The following is an 18,394-nucleotide window of genomic DNA, read 5'->3' on the forward strand; positions in this document are numbered from 1 at the left end:
TATTGTACTGAGATCGACCACCTAACTTGCGTAAACGAACTGAAAATACATGACCTACATCAGCCTTTCTCCCAGCGATGAAGGGCTAACGGCAAAAACATCAGCACAACTTGCTCACCTATTGTTGATCAAACATGTTTGAACAGTCCATCTTTGAAAACCGACATGAACGTCGACAATGTTGATCCAAACTTTGTGGATACATTTCAGTTTAAATCCTGAAATGCACAAATATCACATTACACAAAATATTTGATGTACCTGAATACACCTGAGTAATTAAGAGGTGCCACGAGGTCGAATCTGCTCTTGATTGAAACGTACAAGCTGCCCGTGCCCGCGTGGGAATCTAAACGGGGTCTTCTTTCATGGAGCCGGTGTAACAGTTTAACTACCCCGTGGACAACTTCCCCCCCCCCCGCCCTCCGGAAGGGGGGGGGTACTTGTCCAAGGATTAAAAATAGAGAATGGATAAAAAATAGTATGTAAAAAACATGAAAACCGAGAGGTATATATTTTTAGTATAAATCTATTTTTCGCCAGTGGGGGCAAGTTATCCAGGGATGAGGGGAGACTTATCTGTGGACAAGTACCCCCCCCCGAATGGGGGGGGAAGCTATCCAGGGGGCAACTTATCCTGTTACACCGGCAAGCTGGGATCAACAATTCACAGTTACTACCTCATCTGATGCAATTTAAATGCTCGAATGGTGGCGAGGTGCTCCATTTGAAACTGTTTGTTCTGTAAATGTTGCTTTTTGATGCCTGGAGTCCATAAAAAAAATTTACATTAGTGTCAAAGGCAGAGACCAATTGCAAATGAACAGTCGGTCTCTTTCCACTTTATACTTTAGTTAATCACATTTTGTATTGATCTGAAAGATTTGAATGCTGTATTACGAATTTCTTATCATACTATCAACCGGTAAATAGCATCAAGGAACAATTCCCCAATTTATAATCGATTTCTCAAACAGCAATTCATTTTCAGCTTGGTCCAGAAGTAAAATCTAAATAATGAAAATATCCAAACTTCAAACTAGTCCTGCCAACAAAAAATTCACAATCAAGCGATTTGGAACTGAACATAAAGATAGAGGAATACACTGAACAAAATGGAACAAGATACCATATTAAGTCGGATAATTCGATGAACATATTTGTTGAACGATTGTCAGACAACCCCAAATTGGGATGATTGAAGAAATAAACTCCAACTTCACTGAATGTTCTTTGTACATATCAGTAACAACAAGCATCGGAACAAATATGTTTAGAAAGAAATTTTCATATCGACAAAATAAGCTTCACTTGTATTTGGTGATAAATGTTATCTGATTTGTGTTTGTCTTCAAGCCGTGGGTATAAAGAGTGGGTTCTGTTGCAGGAGAATCATCCATTTCAGGACGAGCAATCAAGGAGCCTTTTTGAAATCTTTGTAAAAATCATTTCAAACTTCCAGGACGACCTTGATCCGAAAATGAAGATTGTGTCCCTGATCGTGGTGTGTGTGTGCATCCTCTTCGCTACCTTCCATCTTACCCAGCAGGTAAGGATCAACATCGTGGAAGTTTTGGAATCAAAGGCTCAAAAATAGTTTACATATTCTTTACTGTCTCACTCGGGAGAAAATCGTCTCCAAGTAAATCTCTGAAATTCGTTTTTTGTGAGATATTCAAAATGAAACTCCAAATGAAAATTCTGTTGACAAAAATGGATCTCAATGGTGAAGAAAATGTAGATTGTATGAAGTGTATGATCTTCTGATGTTGAATAGGAATGAATATTATTTTTATTGATCAACATGTGTAAACCGGCCGCAGTACTGTAGTTGTGAAGTGTTGATGGTGATAGCGAATCGTAACACGATCAGGGGACTGGGGAGGAAGGATCCATTATATCATAACTTCAGTTAATGTCCCTTCATCAGTGGGAATCAAGTACAGATCACTAACCATACATATTACAGCTGCTCATTGTGTTTTTTCTCATGACAAACAATATTTTGATGTTCAACCCTTTTCCTTGTCATTTCAGCAAGAGATTCAGGATTCACGTAAGCCGTTTGGATTTTATCATTCACGAGCCGTGAATACCCGTCACTTCACTGATACATTAACTCAAAAGACATCATGAACTGCATTTCACAAACATATTTCATTTCCACGTGTGAGTTTCAATGAGATGGAAAATGAAATGAAACATGTGACAAAATATCTTTTATAATTAATGAAAGGTAATTTGTTTTCAGCTAAAAAAAGAAATTTCGCCAAATATGTTGATCTGTAGCGTTTGTCTGATGTTCTGTCTGTCTATTTGTTACACGATTTTTGGCCACAGGTTTCAATCAATCGTGAATTTATTTTTGTTTATGTTGGTAACAGGTCAAGGACAGCAATGCTTTATTTTGGTGAAGATCCGAATCCGAATATGGATCTGAGAATTTTTCAAGTGTTTCTTCACCATTGAGAGAAGGGGCCAAAAAAGGATATTGCATGATATCATAAAAAGCTGTGGATGGGTTCAGATAAAACTGGGTGGACAGGTTGGATTTTAAACAAGGATGAACTGAATCAATTTTTAGATCTGTTCCGAATCCAGATCTGCAGGCGAGAATTGTTTTGAGTGATTCTTCTCCATGGATAGATGGGTCCAAAACGATGTAAACCACGATATCTCAAGAAGTTATGAGAAAATTACGTGGGTGAGTTGGTTCGGTGAAAACAACAAGCCAATCCGATTTTGCTAAAGAATCCAGATTCAGATCCAACCTATCAGTGGGATCACAAATTTAAACCGTCCAGGTTGGCGGAGGTCTGCGCTCCACTGCGTGAAGCTCCGTTTCATCAAGCCTCACTCTTTGAGTAAGTTTTTGATTTATTTGTCTGTCCATTCACCCACAGCCAAAACCGCTCAGCCAATTATTCTGAAACTTTCGGAGATTATCGGTACCTTCCCTGCGACGGCTCATGAATGGTCGACACGAGGTTCACATCGGAAAAAAGGTCAACATCGGCCAAGTTTCTAAAATTGTCAATTTTCATCCGATTAACTTGAAATTTGAACAGGATTTTCACATCAGCTCACTGAATTCAACCACCAATAATTTTTGAGGTCAACATCGGCCAAGAGATCAACATCAGCCAAAGCTCAAAAACTCAACAGATCAATTTATAAGCCGTTGGGAGGAGTTAACAGGGGAATAAAACATCATGGTTTGGGATGGTGGATGATCTGAGATGGCAGTGAACAGCTGGCTCGGCGGCTGAGAGGGAAGATTGAGATTGAAGAGAATGGGAAAGTTGGTTCCACAGTTGGGAAAAAGAGAAACGGTTAAGTGTAGGTGAGTGGATCATGAGAGTTTCTCCAGAAGAGAGTTTTGATGGTAGATCACGTGTTTTCTGCAAAAACCTGGAGACGGTGGAAGGAGGGGGTACAGAGCACATAAAGACCAGTGGGTGGAAGTCCAGAAAGGAAGCAGTAGAACACAAAGGGACCAGTGTCATGTCCTGGATGGGAAACTGATATGCCCATAAACTTATCTTCAGCATGGAACATTACAATGATCTTCAAGGATTGAGTTCCAAGAGTGACAAGCTGAGCAAGGTGTGAGGAAGGGGGCCCAGCCCAGAGGGGAGATCAATACTCCATCAGAGAATGTATGAAGGGCTTGTAGGTGGATTGGAGCTCAGGTGTGCTGAAGAAGTACTTTGTATGACAAACGAAGCTGAGTCGGCGAATTGCTTGGAAGGCCAACATTGAGACGGTGTTTTCCCAAGAAAGATCATGGCTGATAGTGAGACCCAAGAGTTTGAGTGACTGAACTTCTTCAAGAGTTCATGTCCTGCTGTTAAATGGATCCTGTTTTCACACAGATGAAGCCACGACATTGAAGCTCCAAGTCCTGCCTCGACTTCCAACTCCGTTACAGAAAGATAGGCTTTTCAAAGAGGCATTTCTATGATGAAACGGACAGGAAGTTTCGTTCCAAGTAAGTTGAAATGAGCTTCGTAAAGGGACCATTGTAATTGTTCGACGACAGCAGGAACTCTTTAGAATAAAGCAAGATGGATACAAGGATGGGCACTTCACCTTTTAGTGATGGAAGATTACATCACTTACTTTATGTATGTTTATTGTTTGATGATTTATCAACTTCACATGAGAAATTTATTGAAACCTTATAAAAACTCATATATCGGTTGTTTCCATTAATTTCCAGCTGTTGGCGATTGTGAAGGAAAACCGGGAAAACGACTTCCGGACAGCACATACCCATCTATCTACTACGTATGCTCCTATGGAAAACCAGTGAAGAAATATTGTCCACCTGGTCATATATTCCACAAGAAAATATTGAAGTGTGTGAAACGCTAGTGAAGGAATAAACACATTTTGACCTTGTTGTCCTCACTCTCTCCGCAAACAAAAACATGTTATTTCTGTTGTTAATTATATAATTCAACAGGTGATAAACTAAAGGATATGAGAACTAAAGTTACCAACGCAGTTTATTGTTAGTAAATTTTTTACATCACCCACACATGACAAATGCACCTTGAGGGAGTAAATGTAAGGTAGTGGATTTCCCAGATTTTTATGTCGAGGTCGCCAGTGAGGATCCCTGATTGGTGACAGAAGGGCAGGTGATGGAGATATGCACTTCTCAATCAACCGAGGTCCCACACAAGTCGGAAAGGTCAATCTACACACAGACACATTTGGGAAATTACACAAGTTACATCTACTACAGAATGGTGGATCTTCAATCCTGCTTGAAGCATGTGAAGAGAGGTATTTGATCATGATCGTTGGTATCGTATTTCAAATGTCTTTTCTGTTTGATTTGAGCTTCTGTTTGATGTTTTGCCAATTTACTACATTGGATGACTGCCTTTTGCTGCTTAATAAAAACATATGAAACTTAAATGACTCTCATATTAATTACTTGGAACGTGATGAACATCTCCGAGTGGAGCATCCATCACTCTTGCAGGCCTCTATATGTGAATAATATGTTGGCCATCCTTCCGAAAATTCCACACGTCGGTGTTTGTGTGTGTGTTTCTGTGTGTGTGTGTGTGTGTGTGTGTTTGTGTGTGTGTGTGTGTGTGTGTGTGTGTGTGTGTGTTTGTGTGTGTTTGTGTGTGTGTGTATGGTGTGCTACTCCAACAGTGCTTGGCTGATTACATCCACACTTGCGACAAAGGATCACCATGACCCCAATTCATGTTCGCTGGTATTTTTTATCTTTGCCTGTGGTTTTGGGGGTGGGGTGGGATGCAAATTCTCCACGTAAATGTGTACCGTGTAGTGAGTGCCCCCTCCAGGTGGGGGAGTGTATTACAAGTCTCCATCATTTCCAGTGCAGTGTTCCTGTCCCCACATTTTACAGTGCAGTGGGGTGTTTTGAATTACACGTACTCGGTATGTTTTTGCTTCATGCAGGCAAGCTGGGTTAACTTCTTTTTTTGTAAGTACAGAGCTGTCAGTTGCCGATACACTGCCCAAACAAAGGTATGCATCAGAAGAGCGTGTTGCGTGCTCAGAATAAGGTCGCCCATCGGGCAGGTACTCTGCTCGTTTTGGAAATGACAATGAGGTTGGATATCATTTTCAGATTGGTGTATTCCCTGATTATGTTTGGCTGCAAGGCTGGCTGTCAATATTAAAGAAACACCTCTTCCTCTGATGAAGGGTGAATGCCCGAAATGTAAGATTGCCTTGTGGTCACTCAAGGGCTCGTCTACATTTGTCAACCTCAGGAAGAAATAAACCTTTTGTTCAAACTCTCCCGTGGCATCAGCTGACAAGAACCTCCATGAAGTGTTCTATTGGTACATTCGTTATACTGTTGTGGGCCGGGTATTGGTGATGAGCACGACCGCGAGGTTTAGCAGTCGAGTCGGCTCCACCGAATACCAAGAATTTATAGGTCGTCACCCCGGATAACTCAAGAGCTGATGGTTCCCTTATCGGAACGAAGATCGCCAATAGGTCGACCACGTGGTATAGGGTCGATTGCCAATTTCAATATACCTAAATACCCACTTCATCCAAACTACCGGGGAAATTCACCCTCGATGGAGCTCGAGCGGAATGAACCGTAAGTGTGCTCGAACCGTGCGTAACCCAAGCGGACGGTTACCGAGGTCCATCGGTCCAAATGCACAATTTTCCGCTTCCAAATTTCGCAACACGCACCGTGCTAAACCAATAAAGAAACACAGAAATGAGCTGAAACACTTAACAGGGGATTTATTTAAAATGGGTGGGAGGGGACACAGAAGAGCAGAGTTATCTGACTACAAGAAATGCAGTTCATGTACAAACAAAAGCACTTATACAGTTGCTATTTCAAGACAGGCACACACACACACACACACACAGACACACACACACACACACACACACACACACACACACACACACACACACACACACACACACACACACACACACACACACCCCAGTGGCCTTTATTGAAGGTCTCCAGCTCGAGGACAGGTGAGCCAGAGACCAGAACCTGTGTTTGGACCTGTCCACCTCGTGTGGTCTTCGACGATCCGGCTCGGCGGGCCTCAAACCCGCAACACGATGCCGCTCCAAACACCAGGCACCGCGCTCTCCAACCGGCCACGCACCAATCGACCAAGACCAAGGAGAAGATCCGAGGCGATGATCATCCAGCTTGATGTGACTCGAACCCGCAACACGATGATGATGATGACCAACACGACAACAAAGTGACACAAAAGATAACCAACCAACCCAGACTGGCGTTCCTTTATATTTCCTTCTTGTCCGGGGTCAGAAAATCGCCCTCTGAGGCGGCCTCCACGTTCGTTGGCAGGTGTGTCATGGGAAAGCCGCCCTCTGTGGCCTGATTGGACAAGGGGCACGCCCCTGCCTTCCTGGACGGAGTCTCGATCTGAGATGATGGAAATCTCCGCCCACGTACGTGGTCGAACGCACGTCGGCAATGGCGTCGGTGTGAGGAAGTGAGGTGAAGGAAGTTTGTTGTAAACGAATCTCCGCAGCGCACACATGTACTTCCAGTGAGACAGATAGGGGGCCCTAACTATAAACACACACTTACCGATATAACTGATCTTCAGGGACTCTGAATGTTGAGTGCATTTATCTTCCAGATTCGTAGCAATATCTGTGAGGTTAATTTGGTAATTTATAAAACCCTTTATGTGTGTCCCTCCTGATATTTCCATCCTGATATTTATGAATATTAATAATGCAAAAACCTATTGTTCACCAAAGATTCACTGGGACAAAAACAATGTTCTTTGATCGATCCATGTCCAGCCATCAGTCGGGTGTTGTCGAACCCACTGTATTTATTGGAGAAACCGCGAAACTTAAACGAACCAGAACATCACAGCAATCAGCAAACAAAATGGTGACAGGCTTTTCATTCTTCTCTCACACCCATGTGGCTCCGTGTTGTGACCAATATCCACATTTCACAAACAATCCCGAAGTCCTTCCTCCCACAAAACACTCATGACACTGTTCCATATCGAGACCGAACCCAAACCAGCACATCACCACCAGATGGCCCCGGATCGGCAAAACAGTGAGAAACTCCATGAACTCTCACCATCTCCCACAAACTGGAAAATTAAATTTCAACATCAACTCTTGTCACCTTTCAAATCCCAAAAGGTGATTTCGAAAACGTCACCTTTTTATTTCACTCTGAATATTCACTTCATGTGGGTTGGCGGGAGATCCTAGAGGGATGTGCACTTCCTTCTGAGTTCTCTTGACTGGGTTTGAATCCCGTCCCAATTTCAAATCGTTGTTTTGGTGTTTCACAGACAGGGTGAAGCATTAATGTGAGCACCGTCCATCCGATGAACGTTAAGCTGAGTGTCCAGAATGCTGGTATGAGTTATTGGATGCTAAAGATGCCACGGTGTGGTTTACGTTTCAATTGGAAATCTATATTTTTAGTGTGAATTTGTATTTTCCCCGCAGACACAAAGTGAAAGGTGGGGTTCAGCAATTGGTCCGTCCGTCCATCTGTGTCTGTCTGTCTGTTATTTGAGTCTATGATCGTCAGTTGATGATGGAGGAACAACTTGATTTCAATTGAATGTAATGTTTTGAACCCAAATCGGAACATGAATGGGAAGACAAGTCTTTCGTTTTACCGGACCTTGCATCAGAATTCGTCCAGGCCGCACATGCACACAGAGGAGTGAGATCAGTTTTTCACTTTGTCTGTCTGTCTGGGAGGCAAACAAAATTGAAAAGCATTTCAAACATGAAACTTCATGTTTTTAAGGATGTTATAAAGGACACAAAGAACAGACACAAATAATTATTAAAGCCATGTGTTTGATAGGGTGATGTAATAGACACTGGATACAATCCAGAATTAATTTATTTATTCCACTTTAAACTGAATTTAACCCTTCTTTACCTCCACTACCGAAGATGGATGGAGGTTATGTTCTCACCCCTTTCTGTTGGGTCACTGAAATAGGTGACCCTTATTGTCAGTAATTCTTCTGACTTTCTTTGGATGTTTGTTCGTTTGTCATCAGCATAATTGGTAGTAAACGTGGGCAGATTTTGATCAAACTCGCGTGGTCAGTACATCTTGTGACCAAGTGCTTTGGAAATTGTGATGGTTGCTTGGGACGCTTTAGTTCCCCAGGAAAAACCGAAAAACCTTCAAAATCGGTACCGTTCACGCGAAATCAATTCCGAAAGCCATTATCCCACGTAGGGTTATGAAATTTGGCACGAATGATCTGCAGGTGATGCTCTATCAAATATATTCCGGTTTTTGTGATATATGGAATACTTCACCCACAGCACCCCCTACAATTAGGGTATGCACGAAAATTGGCGAAAATTAAAGACCCCCTTGCGACCAGGTGAGTGCATCGATACGAATGAAACATTGCAGGTTCATGGTACTCAATGAGTACTACAACTTTACCTCAGGACATATTGTCCGATTTCGCTTAGGTCAGGGGTCAAAGGTCAATTAGTGAAAAAATCGATAATATGCGAAACTGGAGGTGCCTTCGCGCCAAATGCTACTCCTTGGGTTATGGTCGGAGGGTCATGAAAATTCACACTATTCGTCTGGAATACATTGTGCACAGATGATCAAGCTGGATTTTCGATTTAGATCTTTGTTCACCCACAGCACCCCCTCAAACTTTGGGGATTTCCGATTTCAAACCGCATTTTCGGTACTTTTCATTCAAATGGATACCGAGTAGTTATCAGTCGATGGAACTGGATAAGATCTGATATGCATAATCTTAAGGTGATTTCCTATCCGCCATATGACATCCATTTTGCGCTATATCTTATAGTTTCCATGCTCGGTGACCCATCGCCCCCTACCGGCTTGTCTATCTGTTTGTTTGTTGGTGAACAAAATGTCTCAAAATGTAGTGGATGGATTTGGACGAAATTTGGTGGAGAGCTTGGATATGTGACAAGGATGAAATGATTCAATTTTGGTGAAGATCCGAAATCGGATCTGGAATTTTCAAACTGATTCATTACCATTGAGTGTTCAGGCAAAAACGACAAATTGCAGGATATTCCAAAAAGTTATGCACGGATTTGGAGGAAACTTTGTGGGTGAGTTTGTTCGGTGACAAGAACGAGCTCATGAAATTTTAGTTCAGGTCGTAGTCCAGATCCCATCTGTCAGTGGTATACTGGAGTGTGAAAGTAACAGAGACATAAACACGTTTTGAGATTGTTGTCAACACTCTCTTTGTAAACAAAAACATGTTATTTCTGTTATCTATTAAATAATTCGTAAGATAATAAACTAAAGGGTTTGAGAACTAAAATTACGAATGCAGTTTCTTATTAGTTACATCATCCACACATGACAAATGCACCTTGAGGGAGTAAATGCAAATTAGTGTATTTCCCAGATTTTCTGAAGCAGTTGAGAATCCCCGATTGGCGACAGAATGGCATGCGACAAAGATATGCACTTCTCAAAACCAGAGGTCTCAATTATGGAGGAAAGGTCAATCTACACAAAGACATTACCAAGAAATTACACAAGTTACATGTCCTCGAGAATGGTGGATTTTCAATCAGAACAAAGAAAACATGGATTACAGGATGCAAGGGGCCAGGTTGGAGTGTGTCACACAGGAGAAGGATCTGGGAATGAGAACAGATATGGGAGGTAAGCAGGCAGCACAATGTCAGGCAGTTACAGGTAGAGGGTTTTCGGTTGTATTCAGAGGGGGATCATTTGTAAATCAAGAGGAGGTGTTAACATTGGACAGGAATTTAGTGAGGGCCACATCTAGAATATTGTGTGCAGTTCTGTTCACCACAACTCAGGAACGATAAAGATGCCATTGAGAGGGTTCAGTGCAGGGCTACGAGATTGATTCCGAGCCCATCTCGACTCAGCTATGAGGAGCGGCTGAAGGAGACATGGCTTTATACACTAGAAAGGAGGTAGTTATTCGGAGATATGATAGAGATGTTTAAAATAATGAAAGGTATACCGAAAATAAGTGCAGATAAATTTTATTCAACAGAGCAGACAGTGATAGAACCAGGGGCCATAGCTTGAGAGTGAAGAAGAGGAGAGTTAAGATGGTAGCAAGGCAGGGATCTTTTACTCAGAGAGTAGTTAATGTATGGAATGGTCTCCCTGGAAAGGTAGTGGCAGCAGAAACAGTCGATAAGTTTAAATTAGAATTAGATAGGTACCTGGAAGTTATGGAGATGGAGGGGTATAGGAATGTTGATAAGACTTTTCGGGAGTTTGAGCATTGATGGGTGATTGTGTGTGTGTATACGGAGTGCTGTAGGTGAGGGTCTTGTCAAGGGGGGTTGTGTGGTTGATGTGTGTTTTTAACCAAGCCCATGCCCCCTCCCCTGAGGGAAGAAAAAAACAAAACAAAAAAACTGCAAATGTACAAATCAGGAATGAGGGGGAAAATTCTGTTCATAGAACAATAAAGGTTTTTCGAATATATTCCCACGTGAAGGGTAATTAAAGATACAATTCACAGCCAAACAGAGACCACAAGAGGCATGAAACCGACACAGTCATACTCATGATTGGGAAATCTGATTTGCATTCTCAGATAGAGAGAAAATCTCTTGAATACAAACATACAGTGAGGTGTTGGGCGGACAGATCAATGACTAAATTAAGAGGGAGTCAGAATGAGAAGACATCACAGAAAAGGGATTGGGACAGGAAGAGGGTCAAGGATTTCAGTCAGATTTGTCTTGTGCAGGCAAGAACCAGACAAACTTGTCAGTGACAAGAACAAGCTGATTCTATTTTAGTTCAGGTATATCCGGCCTATAAGAGGGATACAAAACGTAAACTGTTCATCCTGACAGAGGTCTGTGCTCCACCGAGTACCGTTCTGGTATTTACTGATGTTTCGACAGAACATCGAGTTGAAGCTGAACTTCAACTGGCAGTCATTGCAGTTCAAGCTTTCCTGAAAATCTTTCACCAAATAAGTTAATCTCACATCCATCACTTATTATGGGTAACTTGTTTCAGTTTCGATTCTAATTCTGATATTTATTTCTGTGCGAGTCTCTTTTCCCATTGTGTTGGCCTCCTGATTGACCAGGCTATTTTGTTTCTTCAATTTGTCCTTTGCTCCTTGCTTTTGTTTTGCAGTTGTCATTTTGTTTCTTCATTGAGATCTTACATTATTTGAGTGTGAAATACTCACCAGTTGAAGGTTATGTCACCGAGAACAAACTTTCACATTCAAAGTCAGCAAGTAACATCACTGCTGAATCATACCTGAGTCCTCAACTGTTGATTTCTGCGCATAATCTGAGGAATGCCCGAATATAATAAATATGCAGAGTGGACAGTCAGGCCCGTGCCATGAATGAGCCCTCAACGGAAGATGTGCATTCAATGAGTACCTGAAATATTGCTGCCGGAATGCCTCGTTGGGGTTCACATTGTGGAGCATAATGATAGATATTTCCCTCGTGCATGTTCAGCATAAGCATGACCATATAAAGAAATGCATCATTATTTGTCTCGAAAGCAGAAGTCCCCCTTTTCTGCATGTTCATGTCTAAAACCGCTTCACCCTAAAACCTTTCTCAATGTTTTATCCCTCTGTAATCTGTCTTACACGTGCTTTTTAGGGAAAGACCAAGCCATGGGCACAGGTTTTGGCATGAAGGAGCGGGTTTTTGTATTATAGGCGCATCCTGTCACACACGAAGTTTTGGGGCAAGGCACACTGACTGAAGGCACAATCACCAATAACCACCAGGAGGAAAATGCGGAGTAACATCACACGGCAGAGCATAGCCAAATGGGACAAAGGTGGGGGCAATGTAGGGCTGGATTTAGATGTGGAATGTCGCAAGCACATTTCAAAAAGTGCCGGAGAATTCCCGCAAAGAGGACCGTTGCAGCCAGGAGAGGCCAGATTGTTCCTACTGTCAGGGAGGCGAGATTATAGAGGGCTGTGGAGCTGACTTGCCAGGCGGAGATGCAGCAATTCCTTTGACAGCGATGCCGAGGTCTTGTGACCCACGACTGGGTTGCAGGAGTATTCCTTGTCACGTCAAATTCTCGCTGGTATTATTTCTGTGGTGTGTCTGAGTTCATCAGGTTTATCTCAGGAAGGATCTTCAATATGTACGACACCCCAGGGTGCATATTTTATGGAAATAATTTGTGTAAATAAATGCTTTTGTGTCCTTTGTTTTCCCTATTCTTGGTCAGTGTGTATAATTTGATTTGCTTTGGTCTCAAACACCACTTTAGTAATTCATTGTCCGTCAAAGCAAAGATTGGGTTCTGGATGATGAACATCTGCACAAAGCACCTCGTGTCCGGCATGGAAACCGCTCGCACCACCATGAGGGTGCAGGGCCTGAGGGAGTATCAGCATGTTACTGAGCCAGTTCAGACATTCCACCCAAGTATGGTAGCATGCGCCAAAGAGGCTTGCGATGCTTCTTGGAGCATCAGAACCGGTGGACCGGCATGACCATATCAGCAGTGGTTTGTGTGATTCGGGCCAGGCAACTGGGGCAGCGTGACAACTGTGATGTCATGTTGGGTGAAAGATGTTTAAAAGCTGAATTTGTTTCCCGAGTTTCAGAAAAGGAACATGCAATAACTTGTTCTGCCATCTTCAGAGATTCAGAAAACGATCGTTGCAATAGTCAAAAGTGAAATTTTGATCAATTTTCAATAACTCGTAATTTGTAGTTTTGAATATTGTACTGAGATCGACCACCTAACTTGCGTAAACGAACTGAAAATACATGACCTACATCAGCCTTTCTCCCAGCGATGAAGGGCTAACGGCAAAAACATCAGCACAACTTGCTCTGCTTGCAGCACAACTTGCTCACCTATTGTTGATCAAACATGTTTGAACAGTCCATCTTTGAAAACCGACATGAACGTCGACAATGTTGATCCAAACTTTGTGGATACATTTCAGTTTAAATCCTGAAATGCACAAATATCACATTACACAAAATATTTGATGTACCTGAATACACCTGAGTAATTAAGAGGTGCCACGAGGTCGAATCTGCTCTTGATTGAAACGTACAAGCTGCCCGTGCCCGCGTGGGAATCTAAACGGGGTCTTCTTTCATGGAGCCGGTGTAACAGTTTAACTACCCCCTGGACAACTTCCCCCCCCCGCCCTCCGGAAGGGGGGGGGGTACTTGTCCAAGGATTAAAAATAGAGAATGGATAAAAAATAGTATGTAAAAAACATGAAAACCGAGAGGTATATATTTTTAGTATAAATCTATTTTTCGCCAGTGGGGTTTCGCCAGTGGGGGGGTTATTTCGCAAGTTATCCAGGGATGAGGGGAGACTTATCTGTGGACAAGTACCCCCCCCCCGAGGGGGGGGGAAGCTATCCAGGGGGCAACTTATCCTGTTACACCGGCAAGCTGGGATCAACAATTCACAGTTACTACCTCATCTGATGCAATTTTAATGCTCGAATGGTGGCGAGGTGCTCCATTTGAAACTGTTTGTTCTGTAAATGTTGCTTTTTGATGCCTGGAGTCCATAAAAAAAATTTATATTAGTGTCAAAGGCAGAGACCAATTGCAAATGAACAGTCGGTCTCTTTCCACTTTATACTTTAGTTAATCACATTTTGTATTGATCTGAAAGATTTGAATGCTGTATTACGAATTTCTTATCATACTATCAACCGGTAAATAGCATCAAGGAACAATTCCCCAATTTATAATCGATTTCTCAAACAGCAATTCATTTTCAGCTTGGTCCAGAAGTAAAATCTAAATAATGAAAATATCCAAACTTCAAACTAGTCCTGCCAACAAAAAATTCACAATCAAGCGATTTGGAACTGAACATAAAGATAGAGGAATACACTGAACAAAATGGAACAAGATACCATATTAAGTCGGATAATTCGATGAACATATTTGTTGAACGATTGTCAGACAACCCCAAATTGGGATGATTGAAGAAATAAACTCCAACTTCACTGAATGTTCTTTGTACATATCAGTAACAACAAGCATCGGAACAAATATGTTTAGAAAGAAATTTTCATATCGACAAAATAAGCTTCACTTGTATTTGGTGATAAATGTTATCTGATTTGTGTTTGTCTTCAAGCCGTGGGTATAAAGAGTGGGTTCTGTTGCAGGAGAATCATCCATTTCAGGACGAGCAATCAAGGAGCCTTTTTGAAATCTTTGTAAAAATCATTTCAAACTTCCAGGACGACCTTGATCCGAAAATGAAGATTGTGTCCCTGATCGTGGTGTGCGTGTGCATCCTCTTCGCTACCTTCCATCTTACCCAGCAGGTAAGGATCAACATCGTGGAACTTTTGGAATCAAAGGCTCAAAAATAGTTTACATATTCTTTACTGTCTCACTCGGGAGAAAATCGTCTCCAAGTAAATCTCTGAAATTCGTTTTTTGTGAGATATTCAAAATGAAACTCCAAATGAAAATTCTGTTGACAAAAATGGATCTCAATGGTGAAGAAAATGTAGATTGTATGAAGTGTATGATCTTCTGATGTTGAATAGGAATGAATATTATTTTTATTGATCAACATGTGTAAACCGGCCGCAGTACTGTAGTTGTGAAGTGTTGATGGTGATAGCGAATCGTAACACGATCAGGGGACTGGGGAGGAAGGATCCATTATATCATAACTTCAGTTAATGTCCTTTCATCAGTGGGAATCAAGTACAGATCACTAACCATACATATTACAGCTGCTCATTGTGTTTTTTCTCATGACAAACAATATTTTGATGTTCAACCCTTTTCCTTGTCATTTCAGCAAGAGATTCAGGATTCACGTAAGCCGTTTGGATTTTATCATTCACGAGCCGTGAATACCCGTCACTTCACTGATACATTAAATCAAAAGACATCATGAACTGCATTTCACAAACATATTTCATTTCCACGTGTGAGTTTCAATGAGATGGAAAATGAAATGAAACATGTGACAAAATATCTTTTATAATTAATGAAAGGTAATTTGTTTTCAGCTAAAAAAAGAAATTTCGCCAAATATGTTGATCTGTAGCGTTTGTCTGATGTTCTGTCTGTCTATTTGTTACACGATTTTTGGCCACAGGTTTCAATCAATCGTGAATTTATTTTTGTTTATGTTGGTAACAGGTCAAGGACAGCAATGCTTTATTTTGGTGAAGATCCGAATCCGAATATGGATCTGAGAATTTTTCAAGTGTTTCTTCACCATTGAGAGAAGGGGCCAAAAAGGATATTGCATGATATCATAAAAAGCTGTGGATGGGTTCAGATAAAACTGGGTGGACAGGTTGGATTTTAAACAAGGATGAACTGAATCAATTTTTAGATCTGTTCCGAATCCAGATCTGCAGGCGAGAATTGTTTTGAGTGATTCTTCTCCATGGATAGATGGGTCCAAAACGATGTAAACCACGATATCTCAAGAAGTTATGAGAAAATTACGTGGGTGAGTTGGTTCGGTGAAAACAACAAGCCAATCCGATTTTGCTAAAGAATCCAGATTCAGATCCAACCTATCAGTGGGATCACAAATTTAAACCGTCCAGGTTGGCGGAGGTCTGCGCTCCACTGCGTGAAGCTCCGTTTCATCAAGCCTCACTCTTTGAGTAAGTTTTTGATTTATTTGTCTGTCCATTCACCCACAGCCAAAACCGCTCAGCCAATTATTCTGAAACTTTCGGAGATTATCGGTACCTTCCCTGCGACGGCTCATGAATGGTCGACACGAGGTTCACATCGGAAAAAAGGTCAACATCGGCCAAGTTTCTAAAATTGTCAATTTTCATCCGATTAACTTGAAATTTGAACAGGATTTTCACATCAGCTCACTGAATTCAACCACCAATAATTTTTGAGGTCAACATCGGCCAAGAGATCAACATCAGCCAAAGCTCAAAAACTCAACAGATCAATTTATAAGCCGTTGGGAGGAGTTAACAGGGGAATAAAACATCATGGTTTGGGATGGTGGATGATCTGAGATGGCGGTGAACAGCTGGCTCGGCGGCTGAGAGGGAAGATTGAGATTGAAGAGAATGGGAAAGTTGGTTCCACAGTTGGGAAAAAGAGGAACGGTTAAGTGTAGGTGAGTGGATCATGAGAGTTTCTCCAGAAGAGAGTTTTGATGGTGGATCACGTGTTTTCTGCAAAAACCTGGAGACGGTGGAAGGAGGGGTTACAGAGCACATAAAGACCAGTGGGTGGAAGTCCAGAAAGGAAGCAGTAGAACACAAAGGGACCAGTGTCATGTCCCGGATGGGAAACTGATATGCCCATAAACTTATCTTCAGCATGGAACATTACAATGATCTTCAAGGATTGAGTTCCAAGAGTGACAAGCTGAGCAAGGTGTGAGGAAGGGGGCCCAGCCCAGAGGGGAGATCAATACTCCATCAGAGAATGTATGAAGGGCTTGTAGGTGGATTGGAGCTCAGGTGTGCTGAAGAAGTACTTTGTATGACAAACGAAGCTGAGTCGGCGAATTGCTTGGAAGGCCAACATTGAGACGGTGTTTTCCCAAGAAAGATCATGGCTGATAGTGAGACCCAAGAGTTTGAGTGACTGAACTTCTTCAAGAGTTCATGTCCTGCTGTTAAATGGATCCTGTTTTCACACAGATGAAGCCACGACATTGAAGCTCCAAGTCCTACCTCGACTTCCAACTCCGTTACAGAAAGATAGGCTTTTCAAAGAGGCATTTCTATGATGAAACGGACAGGAAGTTTCGTTCCAAGTAAGTTGAAATGAGCTTCGTAAAGGGACCATTGTAATTGTTCGACGACAGCAGGAACTCTTTAGAATAAAGCAAGATGGATACAAGGATGGGCACTTCACCTTTTAGTGATGGAAGATTACATCACTTACTTTATGTATGTTTATTGTTTGATGATTTATCAACTTCACATGAGAAATTTATTGAAACCTTATAAAAACTCATATATCGGTTGTTTCCATTAATTTCCAGCTGTTGGCGATTGTGAAGGAAAACCGGGAAAACGACTTCCGGACAGCACATACCCATCTATCTACTACGTATGCTCCTATGGAAAACCAGTGAAGAAATATTGTCCACCTGGTCATATATTCCACAAGAAAATATTGAAGTGTGTGAAACGCTAGTGAAGGAATAAACACATTTTGACCTTGTTGTCCTCACTCTCTCCGCAAACAAAAACATGTTATTTCTGTTGTTAATTATATAATTCAACAGGTGATAAACTAAAGGATATGAGAACTAAAGTTACCAACGCAGTTTATTGTTCGTAAATTTTTTACATCACCCACACATGACAAATGCACCTTGAGGGAGTAAATGTAAGGTAGTGGATTTCCCAGATTTTTATGTCGAGGTCGCCATTGAGGATCCCTGATTGGTGACAGAAGGGCAGGTGATGGAGATATGCACTTCTCAATCAACCGAGGTCCCACACAAGTCGGAAAGGTCAATCTACACACAGACACATTTGGGAAATTACACAAGTTACATCTACTACAGAATGGTGGATCTTCAATCCTGCTTGAAGCATGTGAAGAGAGGTATTTGATCATGATCGTTGGTATCGTATTTCAAATGTCTTTTCTGTTTGATTTGAGCTTCTGTTTGATGTTTTGCCAATTTACTACATTGGATGACTGCCTTTTGCTGCTTAATAAAAACATATGAAACTTAAATGACTCTCATATTAATTACTTGGAACGTGATGAACATCTCCGAGTGGAGCATCCATCACTCTTGCAGGCCTCTATATGTGAATAATATGTTGGCCATCCTTACGAAAATTCCACACGTCGGTGTTTGTGTGTGTGTGTTTCTGTGTGTGTGTGTGTGTGTGTGTGTGTGTGTGTG

At 41.7% G+C, this 18,394-nt stretch overlaps 1 protein-coding gene across 1 annotated transcript; it reads left to right on the forward strand.

Moving 5' to 3' along the window:
- The first annotated feature begins 14,099 nt into the window (after window positions 1–14,099).
- On the forward strand, window positions 14,100–18,017 carry LOC147009804 (uncharacterized). The gene is made up of 3 exons (XM_085862565.1): window positions 14,100–14,840; window positions 15,329–15,347; window positions 17,513–18,017. The coding sequence occupies exons 1-3, from the start codon at window positions 14,619–14,621 to the stop codon at window positions 17,665–17,667; spliced, it is 396 nt and encodes a 131-aa protein (XP_085718691.1). The 5' UTR covers window positions 14,100–14,618; the 3' UTR covers window positions 17,668–18,017.
- Window positions 18,018–18,394: the final 377 nt, after the last annotated feature.

This window comes from Eptatretus burgeri, chromosome 17 (genome assembly GCF_056783735.1).
Source record: "Eptatretus burgeri isolate ZD-2024b chromosome 17, Ebu_testis_v1, whole genome shotgun sequence".
NCBI lineage: Eukaryota > Metazoa > Chordata > Myxini > Myxiniformes > Myxinidae > Eptatretus > Eptatretus burgeri.